Source organism: Ursus arctos, unplaced genomic scaffold (assembly GCF_023065955.2).
Source record: "Ursus arctos isolate Adak ecotype North America unplaced genomic scaffold, UrsArc2.0 scaffold_7, whole genome shotgun sequence".
Taxonomy (NCBI): Eukaryota; Metazoa; Chordata; class Mammalia; order Carnivora; family Ursidae; genus Ursus; species Ursus arctos.
This window is the reverse complement of record NW_026623089.1, coordinates 40722615-40745092: the sequence shown is the minus strand read 5'-3', so window position 1 is coordinate 40745092 and position 22478 is coordinate 40722615. Positions and strand designations below refer to the sequence as shown.

Here is a 22478-nt window from a genome sequence, read left to right as displayed (position 1 = left end):
CGTGAAAAACACAAAGCTCAATGAAGTATATGTAGTATGCTATCTTTTGTGTAAGAAAGAGGGGAGGAATAAAATATATGTGTATCTCTTCATTTGTGCAAAAAAAATGCAGGAAAGACAAAACAGAAACTAAAGAGATGAGTTACCTACAGAAGGTGGTTGGGAAAAGGGATAGAAAGAAGGAGGGAATGGGAATGGGGTAGCACTGAGGAGAAGGGAGTAACACTTCTCTGAGTGGATCTTTTTGTGTAGCTGTGACTCGCCGAGAATCACGGTGATGCTTCCTATACCCACAGCAAACCATCAAAACCAACTAAAATGTAGCGGAGGGGGAAGCCCCCCCAAAACACCAACACTAACAAATGAACCTAACCGTATTACAAATGAATAAAATAACTACACAGGAGGGTGGGGGAAGAAAAGAGCAAACCTTAGTAACTGGAAAACAGCATATGGACTGGATTCCATAAGGCCCCGGCCAAAAGGACAGCATGGCTGCTGCAGTCTGGTTAGTAGAAGTACTTCTCAGAGGGGCGTGGGTTAACAACAGCCTGGAAACTGGAAGCAACGAAAGGGAAAAAGTCAATTTCCAATTTGGGGATTTCTTTAAAAGATGTAAGTGTAATCTTTTATTATGAGTATTTGAAGTTGCTACATCTTGGAGAGTATATTTGCATGGAGCTAAATGAGCTGTAAGTAAAATTCACCATATTTAATAGATGTAAATACAATAGAAGAGTAAGAAACATTTTGAAATCATGAAAATAACATGGTATGCAAATATTTTGCAAGGGATTGGGGAGATAAATGTTGTAGGTAGAGTTGGTTTTAAGACTGATTTACATTCAAGTAAGGCTGATCTGTTTCAGTCATTTCAGAAAAATCTTAGGACCTAATTCTAGATGGAGAATATCACATGGAACCCCTGGGAAGCTTCAGGTTTTTGTAGAACAAAGAGAAAACCCTTGAACTAGTTAGAGAACCTTTAAAAGTTACTTCAAATTCTTTCCCTTTATACTTACCTAAGAATTTATATTGCCCTGTTTTTCACAGCTTGGTAGCTAACGCATATTCTAAGTCTTTTAAATTTGATTTAGGGGAATGGTTATCAGTTGGTACTTTGAGAATATTATAATTGTTTTTCTGAAAGAATGAATCAGTTCGGTTAGGTTATTGTTTTTGTTTTTACAAGTACTTACAGCTCGTGAGAACATTCTCCTGATCAATATCTTGTTCTTTTAGAGAAGACTTCTGGTCTTTTCCTCATTATAGTGAGGTGTTACATGTGACAGGACATAAATTTATCTTAAGTATTATTAAATTGAAGTGATTAAATGTATAAATCAAAGATTAATACAATGTTTTCGTGAAGTAGAGTATTTTAATTGGAATCTAAGTTATTCCATGTTTCTGTATTATAAATCAGGGATAAGTAAATACTTGGATATCAGAGATCTTTGTATTTTCCCCGAAAAGCTCCACATTATAGACAAAAAATGAAGCCCCGAGAAGTTATATACGAGTTCTCAGAATTCATTGTTGACAGAGTCAGAATTGTTCTGAACCCATTTGAATTTTGATTCCACACATGTCGGAAATATTGCGAAAGAGGGATCTGGATGTCTGGTGGATGAATTGGAGCCCCAGATGGAGCTGCTTGGAGTTGGGTTTTGCTGTAATCTAACAGTCCTCTCTTGCTCTCATTCCTCTTTCATGCCATCTGTTCTTTTCTGTTACGCTCCTTGCTTTGTTAGTGATATCACCTTTGCTTCATAAAAGTCATGGAGAAATTGAGTCATCTTCACTGGACTGGATTTCAGGTATCAGGTTCTAAAAACCTTAAAACATTTGTTTTTATCCATGCACTCGGCTGGGCAAGGAATCTTGATGCCATCTTTCATCTTTTCTGTACCCTCTCCATCTCATTGTTTCTTGGAGTCCATCTCTGAACTATTTCACAAATCTGTCACTTCTCGTCCCTTTATGCAGTCTTGCCTGGTTTCCAGCGCTCATCGTCTCTTGCTGGATGGCCACTGGCCTCCTAAGTGTTCTTCCTACTCTCTCTTCTGTGAAAATTGATTCCTCCACATTAAGGGGTCCACGAACTTTGCTGGGAAAGCATTACGTCTTTACTTTCTCTGATAGCTAACCGAAAATGAGCAGCTGCTTCCATTATGCAAGAGGCAACAATCCACAGTAATATTAGCAGTACTTGGGGCTTGGTCACCAATGGAAAGCACATATATTTTCATATCACATATTACAGTTGTCGAAGATAACTTGAATGTCATGCCCATCACTACTTTGAAATTACAGTAGTTGTTATATACGCTATTATGTATTATATATATATTATATTGTTATTTAATGTTAGTTCATTAGGAGGAACAAATTATTTGTTGAAAAATATTTGCTATATTTCCATATAGCAGATTTTGCCATCTTATTTTATGCATTGAAAAATACTATTTTGTAATGAAAATGTTCTAAAATTAGATAATGGTAATAGTTGTGTAACATTGTGAAATACTAAAAAAACACTGACTCATACACTTTATTTAAAAAATTCTTTTTTATTTTCTTTTAAAGTAGGCTCCACACCCAACATGGGGCTTGAACTCACAACCTTGAGATTTAGAGTTGTGTGTTCTACCAACTGAGCCAGCCAGATGCCCCAAATTATACACTCCAAAAGGGTGAATTTTATGCATGTGAATTTGCCTGAGCAGTTGTTTTTGTGTGTTCGTGGGAAGGCTTTCACGTATGTCTTATACCCTAAGCCCAGTGTTTGTTATTGACTGTCTCAAGGTTGATAATTCCTTCAGCGTGGGTCATGACAAGATATGTCTTTGTATCCCTAGCACCTGGCATAATGCCTGGCACGTGGTGGATGGTCTCCTGATGAGTGAATGAATAATGAGACTTTAGTGTAGCATAAGAAATACATTAGGATGAAAATGTTAATGGGAGAAAGAAACAAGGATCGTTTGTTTTTTTTTCCCTCCTGAAATCAGCAAATAGGCCCAGCCTTCTAAAAAGTACTTAACTGCTTTTTGCTAAGATCTTATTTTGATCAACAATCCACTATATATTCAAATATACCTCCCTTACTTTCAGGGAAATTAAAATTTAATCAGCAAACCTCATCAATCTGCCCATTTAAAATGTGTGCATTTTATTGTATATAAAATATATCTAAAAAATGAGAAAAAATTGAAACAAATAATTAAAAAATAGAGGAAAACATCTAAATGACATAACGACCGAAGAACTAAACAGCTGATCTAACAATCACGAGACATATTACAACGTAGCACATGCTCAAATGCCAGATGAGAGCTGGCGAGAAAAGCTCTCTGCGGGAAGAAGTCACCGGGAGCCTCTGTCGTGGTTGTGTTTCTGGGTAGCGTTTGTATAGGTAGAGAGGATGACAGGGTTGCAGCCAGCGAGAGTGGTGAGGACAGAGGCTTGGGAGTGGGGAAGAGGAAGGCATGTTCAGGGAGTCAGATAGGTGACTCTTAAGTATATGTCGGATGAGAAACATAAAAGTCTCAAGGAAGAATAGCAGCAGTTGGGATGGTCAGGGAAGGTGTGAGCAAATCAGACTGCAGGGATTAGGGAACTGGTTGGGTATAACAGGGTAATTAATGGAGGGGTCAAAAGAAATAACTGAAATACTGGTCTTGGTTAATTGGTAGAAAAATGACATTATTAACAGAATAGAGAAGGGAACAGAGCAAGTTGTTTTGGAGATGGTAAATAATTCTAATTCCTTTGGTTAAAAATCTCAAGCTAATTTTTACACTTAAACATTTAAGGAAAAGTTGCATATTTTAGAAATGAAAGCATACTTTCCATTCAATCACACTTTACAACATAAAATACATTTCTAAGAAAATATTGTGTTGTTAAGAAAATACAATTTTGCCATCTTTCATACATGTGTGTGTTTTTCTTTCTTAGATTCCAATATCATTAATGATGTTGTACTTCAAGACTTACTGGCATATGTGTCTTCCAAACATTCCTATCTCAGAGATCTTCCCCAGAGGCAGCCTCAGAAAATGAACAGTATAGAATTTGTAGATTTGGAGCGGCTGCAGCCAGACATATTAGTCCACGCAGTACTAAGAGTTGTTGATATCACTATACTGACAGGTAAATATTTGGGGCACTGTCTTAATTTTAGGTTATAAAATAATTAAGATAAAAGACTGTGGCAGTGTGTCATTTGGTTATCACTATTACATTTATCGCTGGACATTAAAGTAAGGTATCCTGTGTGATAAAGTAATGCCAGCTGAAATATTTCTTTTCCAGAGGCATTATACAGTTACAGAGGACAGAAGCAAAGGAAAGTTATGTTAACAGTGGAACAGGTCCAAGGTCAACATTATGTGCTTGTATTATGGGGTCCTGGAGCAGCCTGGTACCCTCAACTTCAAAGGAAAAAAGGTAAATATACCAAAAAGCATTTAACCTATTTATAGTTAGGTAAATGATTAATGCTTACGAGCCTAAGATGAAGAGCATCTTAAGAGATTAAGATAGACTACATTTGAAATAGTAGGTGATCATAATTGAATATTTATCTTCGAATTTCTTCTGTTATGATTTTATACCTCCTGTTAGCAATTTCATGATCTAAGAGTCCTCTATAATTAATGGTGGCAAAAGAAAAGCTTCCTTTTATTCCCAGGTTTACTACTTTACCTTTTTAGTGAAGATCTTATCTCCTTCAGGAAACGTTCTTTAAAAATTGAAATCTGGAGAAGCTTCTACAATTTTTATTCAGCCAAAGTACTCTGATGAATAAACTTCTCTCTGGTTATAAGGCAGATGTTAGGGGAGCTGCATTAACCCTTTCAAGTCGCAATGTTACTGTTTCATAAATTAGTGTGTTCCAGGTTTTTATACCAGTTGTTTTAAAAGTGTCGACTATTAGCCATCCATAGAATGTTCATGTTTAAAATATGACCCATGACTACATTTTCCTTTAAAACATTAGTTACCAATAAATTATGATGAATTTAATTAAATGGCATTGATGTTTCAACAAAATAGTGTATCTCCATTTCGATACTATATTGTGAGATCCTTTCATTGTAGCAGTCAGAGAGTTCAATTAGTGGCTTATGAGTTCTTTTATCCTGCTGAATTAATCCAGAGATTGATTAGGTGTATGATTCATTCTTTTTTACCTGAAAGAGTTAATGTCCCTTCCCAAACTTCTACCTACAAAATGGTTATCAAAGGATAGGATCTGTCACATCTCTCTCTTAATCATTAATAGCCTATAACCAGGATCTGAGGTAAGTCTGACTTTTTACTTTTATGTTAGGATCAAACATTGGCAAATATTTGTTCGATTGAGAAATCTGACAAACACGTGTCCGTGGTAGACTGACCACCGTTATTGACCACTGTATCATAGCCGGGAACATGAGTCTAGTGCATGTGGAACAAAATATAGGTCAGAGGTACTATTCCGTTTGTGACGGAGCTGGAGCAGGCTGCTCTGTGCTTGCTTTGAATATCCTTCTAAAAGTCGTGGTTATTTGGCTAATAGAAGAGACCTTCTAGTTCTCTCTAGACAATTCTGTGGTATTTAGGTTAATATTGGGAATTTGTGAGTCCAGGAATTGAGATATAGTTGTTCTTTGTCCATTCATTCATTCAGCATACTTTATTTATAACCATCATTTTTGGGTTTTGATATCCACCTCAATACCTCAGTTTTCAAAATGGGAAAGTACCAATTTTGAAGGATCATCTAAGTAAGTGATTCTACTTTCAGAAACTGTTAGCATTTTACCTATTCATTTAGTATTTCTTGAGGCATTCTCTGTATTCACCTCCATTCTGGGAGCTGGTTTTCCTTGTTCCTGAAGATAACAAAACTCACATTTAGATGATATAATCAGAAATGATCATCAAGTAGTCATTGTTGAATACTGGAGATCACAGAGTTGATGTTTTGGGGAGGAATAATAAGAAATCCCCAATTCACATTCTTTCAAAATATGCATGGGAATTTGTAGCAAGGACTGATCACAGTTTAGGTCCTAATGAGGGTAAACTAGGGCATACACTACACTTCTAGGAATAATTGGGTACATAGAATAAGCTATTCGAACTAAATGCCATTCCAATGCAATATTCTGAAAGTATTTAATAGAAGTCTAACATTTTAAAAATATAACAAATTATAATCCAGTACTCTTGTGACATTACTAATTAAGCACAGAGTAATGCAAATGATCCCAATGTTTGTAATTATACTTAATGCAAAATCATAGTTATGTCTGTATGGAGGTTTGAAATCTATTCACATCCTTTTTTTTTTTTTTTAAAGATTTTATTTATTTATTTGACAGAGAGAGATAGCCAGCTGGAGAGGGAACACAAGCAGGGGCAGTAGGAGAGGAAGAAGCAGGCTCTCAGCGGAGGAGCCTGATGTGGGGCTCGATCCCAGATCGCCGGGATCACGCCCTGAGCCGAAGGCAGACGCTTAACAACTGAGCCACCCAGGCGCCCCAATCTATTCACATCCTTAATTCATGATTCAAATACAGAAATGTATTAGAAATTGTCTCAATACCAGTCTTCCTCATACCTACTAGTCTAACCTGCACATGACTCCTTTCTGTTACTTGAACTTGCCAATCTTTTTCCTGCCTTGGGATCTTGAGTTTACATGTTTCCTCTGCCTACAGTGCTCTCCCCTCCAGCTTCCTGCATGGACGTCTCCTTCATTTCTCAGCTCCAATGTCATACCCTCAGAGGGGCCTCACACACATAAAATCACTATCAGATTCACTCTTTGAGGTCCATTCGTGCCACTTAACACAATCAGGATTCTCCAGCTTAGTTGCTTGCTTTCTAATTAACTAATTTTCTTCATAGATTATAAATTCTGTGGATACAAGCATTCTGTTAAGCTTTTTCGGCACTGTATCCTTATTATACAGCACTGTGCCAACCCTCATAGATGCCTTCTTTGTGAATGAATGAATGAAGAATAAAATACAGATCAGGCAACCACTCAATATGTCCAGTCTTGAAGGAGTAAGAGACTCAAATTTGAGGAGGTAATAACTTTGTTTCAAATGAGAAGAAAAAAAATCACCAGTTTGAAAATGCATGCACACAAAGGTCTGGCAACCCATGGAATGTATTAACAAATTACATTTAAACTTGAGCACAGAGGGCTTTTAGTGAACTGAACTAGAACTCTTCTCTGGTTAACTTAAACAATTAAGGGGCATATATTTGAAGTATACAGGAGTATCTCATCGTACATAGGGCAAGAGTGCTGATGGGCTCAGGGGTACTTGGAACCAGGAGCTGAAAAGCTTTGTGTGTCCTGGGCAGCTTCTTCAGCTGTCTGCTTTAGTCACTTGGTGCAGACTTTCTCTGCTTTTCAACCATATGGAAGGCAGCAGAAGATGCTTACTCTGTAGCTCCTGATTTTACTTTTCCTTTTAAGAGACCAGTCCATTTCCAAATTCCCAGGGAAGAAAATCTGATTACCCAGATTGAATTTGGTTCAATCAACTGGCCTCGGGGACAGGGTGGGAAAGTACAATAGGAATGCCTGAGCTTGTTTCAGAGGGTCAGGGAACAGACGAGAGGGTCATTTGTAGTCTGGGTGGACTAAAGATATGAATGTTCACTATCCCGGAGAGACACATGTGATGTTACTATTTAGCTTAAAAAGTAGATTATAAAATTTCATGTATAATAGGATCCCATTTTAATACAGCAGGTAGGTGAGTATGTGTATACATGAAAAAATTTGGAAATACAGATACTAACATGCTAGCAATGGCTGTGTGTGTTTTTTCTTTATGCCTTTAGTTTGAATTTTATGCATGTGTGAATCTGCATTTATTTTTTACATATTTAATAAAAACTTCAAACTTAGTATATAGAGAATAATATAATGAAGTACTCATTGTAGTACCCATTATACCCATTATATTAGAACATTGGCCAATCTTATTTCATCTATTGTTACTCTTTTCTTTTACTGTATTAGTATTTTATAGTAAATATATTTTATTTATAATTAAGAAATAAAGCAAACTTTTTCCTTTTGTAAAAAAAGAGTAGATAAGGTTTGAAATAGCTAGTTAACAATTTGAAAAAAAATAGAATTAAATTTTTATTTCATATTTGTGCCAAAATGAATTCCAGATGCATTAGAAATTCAAGTTTTTAAAAAAAGAAACAGTGAGTAGTAGAAGAAAGTATGAGCAAACTTATTTGGAATCTAAAGACTGGTAGGTTAAACAAATGGCAGCAACAAGAACTATACGTAAACATCACCATATACCAAATTAAAAGGCAAGTGAAAAACCAGAAAAAAAAATTATTTTGTCAGAAAATAATACAATAACAAAAGACAAATATCTGTAAGGATAAATGGGCAATAGATATGAACAGGAAGTCCCAAAGAAGAAATAAAAATGGCCAATGAATATGTGCAAAAAATTTACTTATTAGTAATTGAAAGTGAACAAATAAAATAAAGACAGTACATGGTTTTTCTCCTGAGAAATTGATAGAGAACATTTAGGGGAACAGCCACTCTCATGAACTGTTGGAAATGTAAATTGGTAAAACCTTTCTTTAGGATAACCAACAATGCATATGAAAACCAAATTTGGAATACCTTTGGCCTAATAATTACACTTCTAAGGAATTTATCATGGCTATGCCTAAAGATATAGCTAAAAATATATTTATCACAGTACTGTTTATAATAGTAAGAAATAAAAAATAACCATCACGCCCCCAAATAGGGAATTGCTATAATAATTTTTAAGATTTTGGCATATCTGTGCCAAAGTATTGGGATATTATGCAGTATTTTAAGATAATGTAGAATAATACTTAATGACATAAATCCAATTGAAAACATCTGGATATCCACTGAAAGTGTTAAATTAACTGTGTTTATCTGGGGGTGTTGAGATTATGGCTGTTATTTTATTTTATTTATGTATTTATTTAATCTGATTTCTAAGCATGTATTTTATAACAAGACAAGCAAACTATTTTAAAAATAGTGATTGTTTTTAAGCAGTCACTTGGGATATATATGATTTAGCTCTTTCTAATGATGCTCTCTCTATACAGATTTACTGACTTGTTTTAAGATTCTCCATTTTTCATAAAGGGAAAAAACTGTGGAGACGGTGTGGGGAAGGGGTGTGAATTAGCTTAATGGCCTGAAGCAAGTGGAAACTAAAAGAATGCTGTTATATTTAGAAAACTCAGTGCTAAGAGATCTTTTTGTTTTAGTAGAGTTTAAAGTTGAATTTATTAATATAGAATAGGATTATTTGGCAGGAAGCTCTATGCCACTGCAGTTTAAAGGATTACAGTTATGACTGAGGGAACTAAAAATACATGCAATTATCTCTCAATGCTTTTTTTTTTTGTGCTGGAAAAATTAGCTAAGTAAGAAAATGAAGGGGTTGAAAAATCAGTGAGAGATATTGATTATGGCAGACACATGTCCATTTCTATGCCTAATAGTTTTAAAAACCTTAGCCTGTAGATAACAAAACGGGAATTAGCTACTCTGAAAAGCAGTTGGTTATGATAAATTATGACTGTTTAAGAGATCAAGAAATCTTAAAAATTTTTTTATTAAAATTATCTCCAACATCCTTATACTATTGCCCTAAAACAACGTAATTCACATTTTGTCTTTTAATACCCAAATTCCTTAGAGTGGTAAAAGTTGTATTTAATTGATTTAATCAGATCAATCTATTTAATCTGATTCTGAGCCTAGATTCTTTCCTTTTTGGTGACTTTTTGTTTTTGTTTGTTTGTTTAAGATTATATTTGGGAATTTAAATACCTTTTTGTTCAGCGCAATGACATCCTAGAAAGCCTAGAATTGCATACAACATTTTGGTCATCCTGTGAGTGCCTGTTTGACGATGATAAAAGGGCAATTGCATTTAAAGCAAAATTTCAAAAAAGCATGCCCTCCATTGTGAAGATGTCAGATTTAGCAACACACCTGGAGGATAAGCGTTCAGGTAAGATCTTTATATACGTAAGATATTGCTCATTTTAATATAAGCAAGGGAAGCTATCATTTATGGGAAAAATGTACATTTAATATGAAAGTGAAATACAGATCACTGTAAATAGCTCAACCAGGTATTTGCATAGCTTCTTAGCTTTCTGCCTACAATCCTTTGTGGTTAAGTTGTAATTATTAGGGATCACTTAAAAATACTTTTTGCATATATGTCCAAGCAGCTTATCACTTAACAAACCAGAAATAGAAAAATGACCCTAACCAGAGTCACTGTTGAGATAAGCATTTATCAAGTTACTAAACTGTTATCTCCACATGTTGTTAAAATTTAGCATTCATACAGAATCCACGCAGTTTGCTTGCTGCTTTAGTAAAATGTAATAACATACTTCTTGAACTCACAGATCTGTGCGTGTGTATGTATGTACATGAAATTCATCCTCAGAAACATACTACATAGAAGATCGCGTTTGGTGTTGGATTTTATACACATACTAACACGCCTTCCAGGAACTTAATATCATTAAACTAATTTTGAGTGCAGTAGTGAAAGGAATATGCTTTAGGTTCAATATGCCATGCACTTCGGAATGAAGAGAGTAAAATAGTGAAAATAACTAGATAAATTGATACAATTTTAGTGGGAAATACTTTTCACTAAATTACATTGGTTTCCTAAGAACAGAGATGAGGCTCAAAGTACACTAACTCTAAGTTAAAGGAGTAATAAATTAAACAGCATTTGAAGCTATATTTAAGGTTACTAAATGCCGATAATCAGTAAACGTCAGTGATGATCAATTTTGGAAACTAGCAGAATGTTTTCTGGTGGCTATTATAACAATTGTTTTTAGAGGGGAAATGAGGGTTGAAAAAATAGGATGTATCTGTAGGTTTATTGTTATATAATTTAAGTTTTTTAATGAAGAAAATATTTGGTCAAAATTTTTTCTCAGAGGGGCGCCTGGGTGGCTCAGTTGTTAAGCGTCTGCCTTCGGCTCAGGGCGTGATCCCGGCGTTCTGGGATCGAGCCCCACATCAGGCTCCTCCGCTAGGAGCCTGCTTCTTCCTCTCCCACTCCCCCTGCTTGTGTTCCCTCTCTCTGCTGGCTGTCTCTCTCTCTGTCAACTAGATAAATAAAATCTTTTAAAAAATTTTTTTTCTCAGAATTTGTATAAACAAAATTACCATTTTGGTGCTTTTATAGGTTAAATTAAGAATAACTCAGGAACTTTGGATTTTGGTACTAAATTTTAATTTTATTCTCCCATTTGCATGAATAATTTTCTGCATTCTTATAGATGGTTTTAGATTTTATTAAACGCTAGATGTGGTTTAAGTGAAATAAGGTTATTTTTTACAATTCTAATAAAAAGAATCTGTTCCAAAATGAAATGAGTTGAAACTCCTAAGAGATCACATACTAAGATTCTCAAGTATATTTCTGGGACTTTTTGCTAGCATGCTATGCCCCCTTTTGGTACATCCACAGAAATGGAAAAGTTGTGTCATAAGCAGAGCAGAAAGCACTCAGAGCTTTTCTAATATGGCTCAGAGTGTCAAATTTAAAAAGATTTTTAACAGAGTTTTTAGGGTATAATTTTCGTACAATAAACCGCCCTTACTTGAAGTATCCACATTCACACTGGTGAGTTTTGACATAAGACCCATGAAACCATTGCCACAGTCGTGAAACCATCACCAGTCTTCCCCTTTGTAATCTCTCTCTTGCCTGTGTACCTGACCTTCTGATCCTTCCAGGCAATCAGTCTGTCACTGGAGATTAGTTTGAATTTTCCATGATTTTATATACATGAAATCATACCTTAAGTACACTGTTTTGTTGGGCATCTTTAATTAAGCAAATTCTTTTGAGACATATCTGTGCTTTTGTGCATATCAGTAGTTCATTCCTTTTTATTCTGTTGTACGAATATGCCATGATTTGCAGTCTGTCCATCTGTTGATGGACACCTGGGCTGTTTCCGGTTCTTGGCTCTTATAAGTAAAGCTTCTATAAACATTCACGTATGAAGCATTACATGGACATAGTCTTCCTTTATTCGTGAGTAAATACCTAGTAGCTGAATAGCTGAAGGGTTATATGGTAGGTATATGTTGAAGTTTTTAAGAAAATGTCGAACTCTTTTCCAAAGTAGTTGTAGCATTTTACATTTCCGCCAAGCAGTGTATGAAATTTCTGTTTTTCCCACATCCACGTCAGCACTTAGTATAGGCCTTCTTTTGAATTTCTGTAATGATAGGTCATTGTGGTTTTAATTTGCTTTTCCCTGTTGGCTAATGATGTTGAACATCTTTTCACGTACTCAGCTGCCATCCCTATGTCTTCTCTGATGAAGTGTCAACTGAGATCTTTTGCCCATTTAAAAACAAAGGGTTGATTATTTTCTTATTATTGAATTTTGAGAGTCCTTTATATTCTGGGTAAAAATTATTTGTTAGATACAGGCTTTGCAGATATGTTCTCCCAGGCTTACTGGTCTGTTCATTCTTTTAACCAGGCTTTTTGAAGAGCACACGTTTTGAATTTAGATGAACTCCATTTTATCCATTTGTTCTGGTATGAATTATGCTCTTGATTTCCTATTTAGAAAATCTTTGCCTTACCGAGCATCATAAACATTTATGTCTTATGTGTTATTTTAGAAGTTTTAGAGTTTTAGGGTTCACATTTGGGTCCATGATCTATTTTGAGTTAATTTTTGTATATGGTGTGATGCATGTCTTTTCCTTTTTGCATATGAATATCCAGCTGTTTGAGTCCCATTTGTTGAAAAGATTACTATTTTTCCAGTGAATTGCGTTTACTCCTTTGTCAAAATCAGTTGTTCACACATATGTGCTCTATTTTGGGGCTTTCTCTTCTACTTTATTGATCTATATGTCTGTCTTTACACCAGTACCACTCTGTTTTGATTACTGTAGCTTTTATAATATGCCTTGAAGTCGGAGATTTTTAGCCCTCCAACTTTGTTCTTTTTCAAAGTTGTTTTGGCTGTTCTAGGTACTTTGCATCTCCATTTGAATTTTAGAATCAGTTTGTCGATTTCTAGAAAAAAGCCTGCTGGGATTGTTTTGAAGCTCTGCGTCCATTTGAGGGAGAATTGACATAATATTAAGTTTGCCAACCTAGGAACAAGATACATCTTTTATTTCTCTTAGCTATGTTTTGTAGTTTTCAGAATATAGGGCTTTCATATCTTTCCTTAGACTTCTATTTTCTGTTTTTCTGCTATTAGAATTGGTGCTTTTTAAAATATCAGTTTCAATTGTTTGTTGCTTTTATGTAGAAATAAAATTGATATTTGTATGTTGATCTTGTCTTTTGTAACCTTGCTAAACTCACTAAGCTCAATAGTAACTGTTCGGTAGATTTGAATTTTCTACATGGATGATCATGTTATCTGTAAAGAACGTCAGGGGCGCCTGGGTGGCTTAGTCGTTAAGCGCCTGCCTTCGGCTCAGGGTGTGATCCCGGCGTTATGGGATCAAGCCCCGCATCAGGCTCCTCCGCTGGGAACCTGCTTCCTCTCCCACTCCCCCTGCTTGTGTTCCCTCTCTCTCTGGCTGTCTCTCTCTCTGTCAAATAAATAAATAAATAAAATCTTAAAAAAAATGTATTTATAAAAAAAAAGAAGAAGAACGTCAGTTTTCTTTCTTCCTTTCCAGCCTGGATGCCCCTTATTTATTTTTCTTGCCCCTTTGCACTTGATGACTTCTCTAATATAATATTGAAATAAAGTTGTAGGAGTAACGTTTTTACCTTGTTTTTGATCTTAGGGAGAAAACATTCATTCATTATTAAGTGATGTTGGCTTAGGGTTTTCCTGCATGCTTTGTATAAGGCTGATGAAGTTGCCTTTTATTCCTAGTTTGCTGAAAAAACATTTTTTTTTAAAATCAGGAATGGGAGTTAGAATTTATCAAATGCTCTTTCTCCATCGATTGAGATGATCATAAATTTTTTCTTTTGCAATCTTTTAATGTAATTACATTGATTGATCTTTGAATGTTAAAACAGCTGTGCATTTATGGGGTAAACCCCACTTGGTCATGATGTGTCCTTTTTATATATTGCTGGATTTAATTTGCTAACATTTGTTAAGAATTTTTTTGAAAGATTTTATTTATTTATTTGACAGAGATAGAGACAGCCAGCGAGAGAGGGAACACAAGCAAGTGGAGTGGGAGAGGGAGAAGCAGGCTCATAGCGGAGGAGCCTGATGTGGGGCTCGATCCCACAACGCCGGGATCACGCCCTGAGCCGAAGGCAGACGCTTAACCGCTATGCCACTCAGGCGCCCCTGTTAAGAATTTTTATGTCTGTGTTCTTGAAGGATATTTGTGGTGTTTTGTTTTGTTTTTTCTTGTAATAGCTTTTTCTGCTTTTGGAATAGAAATAGAATCATGCTCATGGAATGAGTTGGGATGTAGTTTGTCCTCTTCAGTTTTCTGGAAGAGTTTGTTTAGAATTAGAATGTTTTCTTCCTTACATGTTTGGTAGAATTCCTCAGCGAAGCCCTGTGGGCCTGCAGTTTTCTTTATTGGAAGGTTTTAACTACACACAGGTGGAGAGAAGCTCCGTTTAACTTGGTGTCATGGAGAAGCCAGTGCTGTTACCTACTGCTTACACAGAGCAGCTACTCCTGGAATTGAAGACGTAGAATTAGATTTCAAAATCAAAAGCACCATCATGAACACTAATAAAATAGGTGCTCACAGCTCTGAAGATCTGGTTTGGGGGTTGAGGCTGGGGGTTGGGAATGTCCTCGCAAATGCTGGAGATGGGCTTCCCACTGGTAAACCGGGAAAAACTCCGTGTTGTTACAGTCAGTCCCTGGTAGGCTGTGTTCAAAGAGGGCCTTTTAGCTATTTTTCATTCTCTTATGTTCAGCTCTGAGGGCTGAAATTTGTAGTTTCTGTCATTGTTTATGTGTTTTTAGCCCAGAAATGGAGGGAGCATATGGAAGTACGAGCAACTTTTTCCTAACCTGCTTCATCGTTCAATAAAAGGGGTGAGATAGGGAGCTGAACATGGGAGAATTTCCTCAGAGGGTCTGCCCCCTTACCAAAGCTCCGCAGAAGCTGGATAGGGTGAGGCTGTGCCGGCTCCTTGTCAAGAAACGAAGGTGCTTACTCAGCATCCGGCCCTGCCTGTCAGCAGAATGCCAGGGCCCAGCAGGCTGTAAGCCCCTTGAAAGCAGAGTCCACGTTAATCATGAACTTTTAACTTTTTTATAGAGGTGTGTAGATTTATAAAATGTGTGGAGTGATGTCCACATTCTTCTAAATGATTGAATTCTTTCTTTAATTTCTTAGTGATACAACACGTCTGCGGCAAGGTGTGATGTAGAGCGTGCTGTAGTTTGTTGGGTATGCTTGTAATTCACGTAGGGATACGGGGCATGATTGGAAAAGATGATGAAACAATCTTTGGGGGCCTAAAGACTAAAGCAAACAGAAGGACTTAGGAATAGGAAAGTCACCATTAGTGGGACTCTTAAAGAGATAACACGAAGAGAGAATAGGAAGCCAGAAGGATGAGTTCCTGACCTGGAGTGTTACCACCTGCTAAAAGGATGAAGAAATGCAAATTCAAAGGCTTAAAGGGGCTTTAAACTGAATCTGGAGAGGAAGGGAGAAGATAAACTCAGATGAACTCACAGACCTCACTAGTATACAATAAGGCAAAGGTAGATTAGAAAAAAAGAATGTCTGGCAGATAAAGATACTCAGCATTTGTTTAACAGGTGAATGCATGAGCCAGTGAGAGTGAATGAACATGCTCGAGGTCCTGGGGAGTCACACACATTTTTTTTTTTTTAAGATTTTATTTATTTGACAGAGAGAGAGACAGCCAGCGAGAGATGGAACACAAGCAGGGGGAGTGGGAGAGGAAGAAGCAGGCTCCCAGCAGAGGAGCCTGATGTGGGGCTCACTCCCAGGACCCCGGGATCACGCCCTGAGCCGAAGGCAGACGCTTAATGACTGAGCCACCCAGGCGCCCCAGAGTCACACATTTTGTAAATGAGGACTCTCAGTACTCATGTGCTCTATAACCAATGCCCAGACTGTGGATGGTGATGCGTGGGAAATTGAAAAAAACAAGTTTAAAAAGAGGATAAGCTAGTGGTATGTTAGTTTTGGGTAAAGTAGAGACTGGAAGAATAACTGAGCTGCTCTTTGGCTTTCAGCAATGAGCATGTAAACGAAAGGGAGGACGGGAAGAGAGAGGGTATGGTAGCTAGTTTCAAGTGTTTCGAAGGAATTTCTACTGAAAAAGGGATAGACCTTATTTTGCATGATTCCAGACGACAGGGAGGAAGAAAACACCCACCCGTGCAGCCAAACTAGCCACATAAATCTTCACTCTTCGTTACGGGCAGTGGTAGCTCACCTCTCACTTTCCAGAGTAACATGGAAACCTCAAGCAGGTGAGATTGTCCAGGGAGAGAGTGCAGGAGGGCAGACCAAGAACGAGTCCTCGGATGTATGCTTACTATAAGCGACTCAATCAACCGTGTCATTAACCGCGTTCATAAATTAACGTTATGATTTTGGTCCTATAATTTATACACACTTTTTGTCTCTTGCAGGAGTGATTCTGATCAAAGCCCAGATTTTAGAGCTCGCGATCCCTATCCCAGCAGCTCAGAAGATAGCTCTAAATGCCCGCAGCTCTCTGAGCAGCGTCTTCTCTTCTCTTCCGGACATTGTATATACTGGCTGTGCAAAATGCGGATTGGAACTGGAAACAGACAAGAACAAGATATATAAACAGTGTTACAGCTGCTTGCCATTTACTACGAAGAAGCTATACTACAGGTGAGGCAGCCAAGCAGCCATCGGGATGGAAAAGATTTATTATTATATGACTGGATATGACCGAAAAATTGCATCTATCAATTCTTACTTTTTAATGAGAACTAACTAAAATTAATCCAAGAGAATAACATATTTCACCTGAGTGATAAATGGCTATTTATGAAAGCAAAAATTGTCCAGTAATCATAACAGGGATTTTTAAAAGCAGGAATTGGGAGATTTTATTATCTTCAAACAGCTATATTGGAGATGATTTTTACTTGGTTTATATTTTTAACCAAGATCTAAGTGGCTCATAAGAAACCGATTTCCATACTTTAACATATAATTGGAATGTCAAGGTTAGAACTCTTCTGTGATCTAACCTCACAGTGTGGAAGCTAATGAGATATTCAACTTTTCTGTGCCTCAGATTTCCCAGCTTCACATTATAAATTAAGGATTGCAAATGTTCTTTGGTAAAATTGCAAACCAGCTCAGTGAAAAACACATTTTTCAAATAATAGATGTTCAAAAGCTTGGATAAATTTTTTCTTTTTACCTTGTAAATTGCATGCCTTTATAAAATAGCCATCAGTGTTTTATGCTCTTTTCCTTTTCTAAATACTGCAGTATCTAAAAACTAAATGCGAATGTATTCAGTATGTTATCACAATATATGTTAAGAACATTTACAGAAAAAAAAAAAAGAACATTTACAGAAGTTTAATCCATAAACCTTATTTCCCTTTACATATGTGTATTATGAATAAGTAAATAAATTTAGCTCTTACTCTGAAAGTTGCTTGTATGGAAAAGAAAATTAAATTAAGAGCATGGTATATAAGAAATATAGTTAATTAAAATTGATTTCTTATCAATAGTTAAGGCTCCTTACAGAACGTGTGTGTTATTTTATGTCATTCTTAATGGTCCTAATCAATATAATTATTTATTGGACAAAAATGTTACCCAATAAATATCCCTTATGGAGAAGACAGACTTTGAACCTTCAGTCTATAGAATAACTATTCAAGAGAAGAGCTTCACAGATCAGTATCCCCTGACTATGTATAACCAGTGTGAGGCATGCAAGGCATGGTTCTGAACTACACCACATTGAAGATGTAGTGCGGATTTTCTGTGTCGCTAGAATGTTGACAGACGTGCTAAAGCCAGAGTTGTTTTTGTTTATTTATTTAAAGCCTTTAAATTGTTTTTAGGTTTAGGATTCAGATTATTTGGTTTCCTTAAAAAGAATTTTTTTATTGTTAAAAAGAAAAATCTTGAGATTAAATGACAATTAGTTAATTTTAAAAAGAGGTAATATTACGGTGGTAAAAATGCAAGCTGTAGAGGAAGATGCAAAGCAACAAGTTCCTCCCCATCCATCCCTCCACCATTAGTCCTACTTCCCTGCTCGTAGGAGGTTTTCGTATATTCTTCTAGTAACTTATCATGTTCACACAGCACATGTATATCCCTTTCTTTAAAAATACGTAGATAGAATATTATCCATTTTGTTTTATTCATATTGTTTGTTCCGCAGAGTACACTGTGGCCTTCCTTCCCTAATAGCACTTGTAAACCCTTCATCATTCTTTTTAATGGCCACATAGTATTCCACTGTAGCACACACTGAAAATTATTTATCTAGTTCGCTATTGATCGACATGCAAAACAGCCTGGTTTTGATAGGAAAGAATCCAGTGGGGAAAAATAACCTAGAAATTGTGATTGTGAAATATTGTGATTAGTATCTTTATTTTTATTTCTAAAAATAATTTATACAACAGTGTAAAAATATGTTTTTTTATATTAGTATCTGAAATTTTAAAATGAATATGGAATAAATCAAATTTATTAATTTATCATTTGAAACACTAAAAAAAAGTAGGGCTTTCTTTGTGTTTCAGAAAGTCCTACAGTTGTTTTAGGAGTCAAAATGAATCTGGCATAAAAACCCAGTGCTCTTTGAAATTACATTGTTCTTAAGCGTTTCTTTAACTTGAACATGTTATTGAAGGCCACGTATTATTTACTGTTTTGTAGGCCGGCTGTAATGACCGTGGCTGATGGAATATATAACGTTTGCATCCACGTAGGGTCAAAGCTGATCGAGAAGATTCTTCTCAACATTTCTCCTGACTGGCTCAACAGAGTTGTAGGTAAGAGATCAACACGCCATCGAGAGGTTGGTGGTGGTGAAACCGCTCGTTTCAGGGATGTCGCCAGTGTATTGGAAGAGAAGGAACACTATACTGTAAATTCCGGGTTTTTTCTGTCAATGTAAAAGCAGAGGGATAATTTAGCTTGAGTGGAACAAAGAGGACAAAGTTGGAAGATAAGACTTGCTCTACACCTGCTGTGACAGTCATGCTCTGGTTGCATCTCTGGGGGGTCATGTGGGGTCTTGCCCCTCTCCCAGCAGTAGGGCACCACTGATGGTCTTGATGGGGGAGGTTTCCTGCCCCTCCCCCAGGGATGAGGGATTTTTCTTTTATCTTTCCTCCATGTTCAGCCCTGGGGCAATAGGATTTGCCGACCTTCCTCCAGCAGTTTAAGGCTCTCGTTCCTTCAAGGAGAGGCCCCAGTGGTGTCTTGTGTTTTCCCTTGTGGCAGCTTCTCCCCTTCTCCAGACTTCACCGTAGTTGGAAGCTTTCTTTATGTTCTGCCCTCCGTCCAGGCTTGTGAGCACCTGGTGGGGATGAGAAGAGCCTGCAAGGGTGCAGACTCCGCTTGCCTGAGACACTGGCCCACACTTGGCTTTTCCCACATCATGAAAAATTGTAGCACATTCTTCCTTCTTGCTTGTTGGGTGGACGTGTCTTCTTTCGGAGCTCGCCGCGGTAACCTTGTGCTCCTGCTCCGTCTCCTCTCGTTTCCGTCGGCTTGGCTGCCTCCCTGCCTCGGCTCTTGGAGGCTCCATAAATTGTGATTTTGTAGTGTCTTCAGATTTTCTAGTAATTGCTAAGGTTGGAGCCATGTTCTTTCCAGCTTTCCGCATCCTAACTGCAAGTCTGTCTGTCCTTTTTTATTCACTGTCTTTATTACCTTTCATTCTTTTGGCTGTTTCGTTCCTTCTCTTAGTGTTCTTTGTTGTATTTTCAGTCTTGTCTTTTCACCTTTGGCACAATTCCAGTTAGGCTCCATTTCTCAGAAGAGCACCGTTCTCAGATCAAGTCTATGTGTGCGTTTTGCCCATTTCCGAGTCAAAGTTGTACTTCCTGGCATTAATTAAATTGCAACCCTAAGTGTAAACGTGGGCACCGGTTATAAAGTGGCCATCAGACCATTCAAATTATCACTAATCTTGATTTTCTTTTTTTAACTTATCCAAGTGAAAATACAAAAGATTTAAGTATTGTAAGGGAATTCCCTCACTGCCAAAAATATGCGATTGGCTGCCTGGGAGTCCGTAGACCCGATCCAAGAGGGGCTGGTGGTGTTGGTCAGGGAACGAGGGTGGTTCGAGCGTGGTTGGTAGTGCCTGGCCAGCCTAGCATCAAGCACCCCGCTCAGGAACTGGACTTGATGTCCTAAAAAAAATAAATAAAAGGAAGACTATAAGACAAGTGCAAAAATACAGTGACCTATCTATCTGTAATTTCAGTATTTTTATATTATCAAGAGTTGATATTCAATAAGTCACCGACTCAGGGTCCTGTTATATAAACTTATCTAGATGACCGATGAGAGCCGTCGACTGGATAAGGAAGACGGCTCTTCTGACATGGACACGCTCTTTTTGTGTCAGGCGTGACTTAGGAAGATGTTCATGTCCGGTCTTTCCTCTGTTGTTTCAAGAAGCCGAGAGCTGTGCCGTGGTAGGAAATAGGCCGTCCGTCTGAGCAGCCTGTCCCCCCTCAGCAGGCACTGTGGCTCCTCATTCGAGAGCCTCTCCAGCACCTGTGACTAGACAGAGAGGGGACAGAAAGAGGAATTTCCAGTGGGTGGGGGGCTTGAGAACCAAGGGGGACAGCGACCCCTCCGCCGTGTGCGTCTCCGGCGTCCGGAGGGGAGCCTGAGAGCGTGCGTGTGTCCGTGTTCCGCAGCGCCTCCGTCGGAGATCACCTACGGCGCGGTGGCCGCAGACGTGCTGCACGCGCTGCTGGCGGGCGGGGCCCGTTGCCTGGTGAAGCTGCAGAGCCTCTTCGTGCTGGATGAGAACAGCTGCCCGCTGCAGCAGGAGTTCTCCCTCCTGGATTTTATCCCCACGGTGGGAAGCCTGTGCCCGGGGCCCTGCTCCGAGAGCGGAGGAGGAAATCCCAGGTCCTTCAAGGAAGACGGCTGAAATGAGTTGCCTTCGGATAGAAATGAATGGCAGGGCTTTACCTGGGGGTTTTAAAATATATGTATGTATTTTGTTAAGAGCATTGTGTTAAATATATAAATTAAAACCTTTTTTCTAGAAACATTCTGTGAGGTTTTCTGTTGTTTGGTCTTTTCCTTTCCTGCGTCTAGAGGAAGGCTCTGGCGATAAAGGCAGGATGTAGCAGTTCCCTGGGAATCACAGGCTCACTCTGTTGGTCCCTGCTCCATTCCAGCGCTCTCTACTAAGGACCCAGGACGCAGACGAAAGCCATTTCTCAGGAGTGGCTTTTCTGCCAGCTCACAAACGCTCAGGGCTTTCCCTTCGTCCTGCTTTATCTATCTATCTATTTATTTATTTATTTATTTATTTAAAGATTTTATTTATTTATTTATTTGACAGAGATAGAGGCAGCCAGTGAGAGAGGGAACACAAGCAGGGGGAGTGGGAGAGGAAGAAGCAGGCTCACAGCAGAGGAGCCTGATGTGGGGCTTGATCCCATAACGCCGGGATCACGCCCTGAGCCGAAGGCAGACGCTTAACCGCTGTGCCACCCAGGCGCCCCTCGTCCTGCTTTAATAAACCACCAACGTGAAATGATTTCCTCGATTGTAGATGTACGGGGTAATGGGTTAGTTTGTACAAGCCTGTGTTTAGACAAGTTCAAGACAAGCATGTCTTTCTATAAAGAAGCATTGAAAATGCAGGAAACAGATCCTGCTTCAACTCGTTTTATAAAAGATGGAAGAGAGTCATGTTGTTAGTTCATTTCTAGGATCTGAGTGCCTTACTGAATTTGCTTACTAACAAACATTTAGTGATTTGTTCTCTCATTATGATTGTAGAAGAAGCTCCTATCAAATGGTAGTCACTGATGGGGAAGTGTGGAGGGGTGCCTCACCCCGAGGTTTGGAGCATGCCAAGGGTTAATAGGCTAATAATATTCCTTGAAAATCACTAAATTCGTGATGAAATGAACGTTTGTTTTACCATACATGTGCTTTTAAAAATTCTTTTGGTTCATTACAATTGTTTTCTCTAATTCAGGGTTGCTTTTTTTTTTTTTTTTTTGACTTGGCTTTTTTTTTTTTTTTTTAACTTGGCTTTTCTAAAAATGAACCTCAGCAGTTTTGTGATTCTCCCAAAAATAATATGTAAAAATGTGTGTGAGAGAGTGCACACACACAAGTACTTCCTTCTGTGGAGGAGATCAGTCGTTCTCAGCAAATCCTGAGAAGGATCCTTGACCAAAAATGGAGGGAGGGGAGGCAGGAA

The 22478-nt window shown here is 37.8% G+C and overlaps 1 protein-coding gene and 1 long non-coding RNA gene across 9 annotated transcripts in view; one reads left to right on the top strand and one right to left on the bottom strand.

Moving 5' to 3' along the window:
- LOC123001335 (uncharacterized) overlaps positions 1-5182 on the bottom strand; it is a 36691-nt gene extending 31509 nt beyond the window's left edge. Inside the window, exons 1-2 of one of the 4 annotated variants that reach the window (XR_008958105.1) lie at positions 4714-5182; positions 431-558 (exon numbers count right to left, since the gene is read on the bottom strand). This is a non-coding gene — a long non-coding RNA (uncharacterized LOC123001335). The remainder of the gene's footprint in view (positions 1-430; positions 559-4713) is intronic. The other 3 variants (XR_008958104.1, XR_006410132.3, XR_008958106.1) reach the window with 3 other exon arrangements.
- SHLD2 (shieldin complex subunit 2) overlaps positions 1-21306 on the top strand; it is a 76653-nt gene extending 55347 nt beyond the window's left edge. For 3 of the 5 annotated variants that reach the window (XM_048218664.2, XM_048218663.2, XM_048218666.2), the window contains 5 exons: positions 3964-4158; positions 4321-4455; positions 16684-16912; positions 18944-19059; positions 20947-21306. In XM_048218664.2, coding sequence (XP_048074621.1) covers positions 3964-4158; positions 4321-4455; positions 16684-16912; positions 18944-19059; positions 20947-21185 — 914 coding nt within the window. In that variant the 3' untranslated portion in view covers positions 21186-21306. Of the gene's footprint in view, positions 1-3963; positions 4159-4320; positions 4456-9854; positions 10062-16683; positions 16913-18943; positions 19060-20946 lie in introns of all 5 variants that reach the window. The other 2 variants (XM_026504618.4, XM_044386251.3) reach the window with 1 other exon arrangement.
- The last annotated feature ends 1172 nt before the right edge of the window (positions 21307-22478 follow it).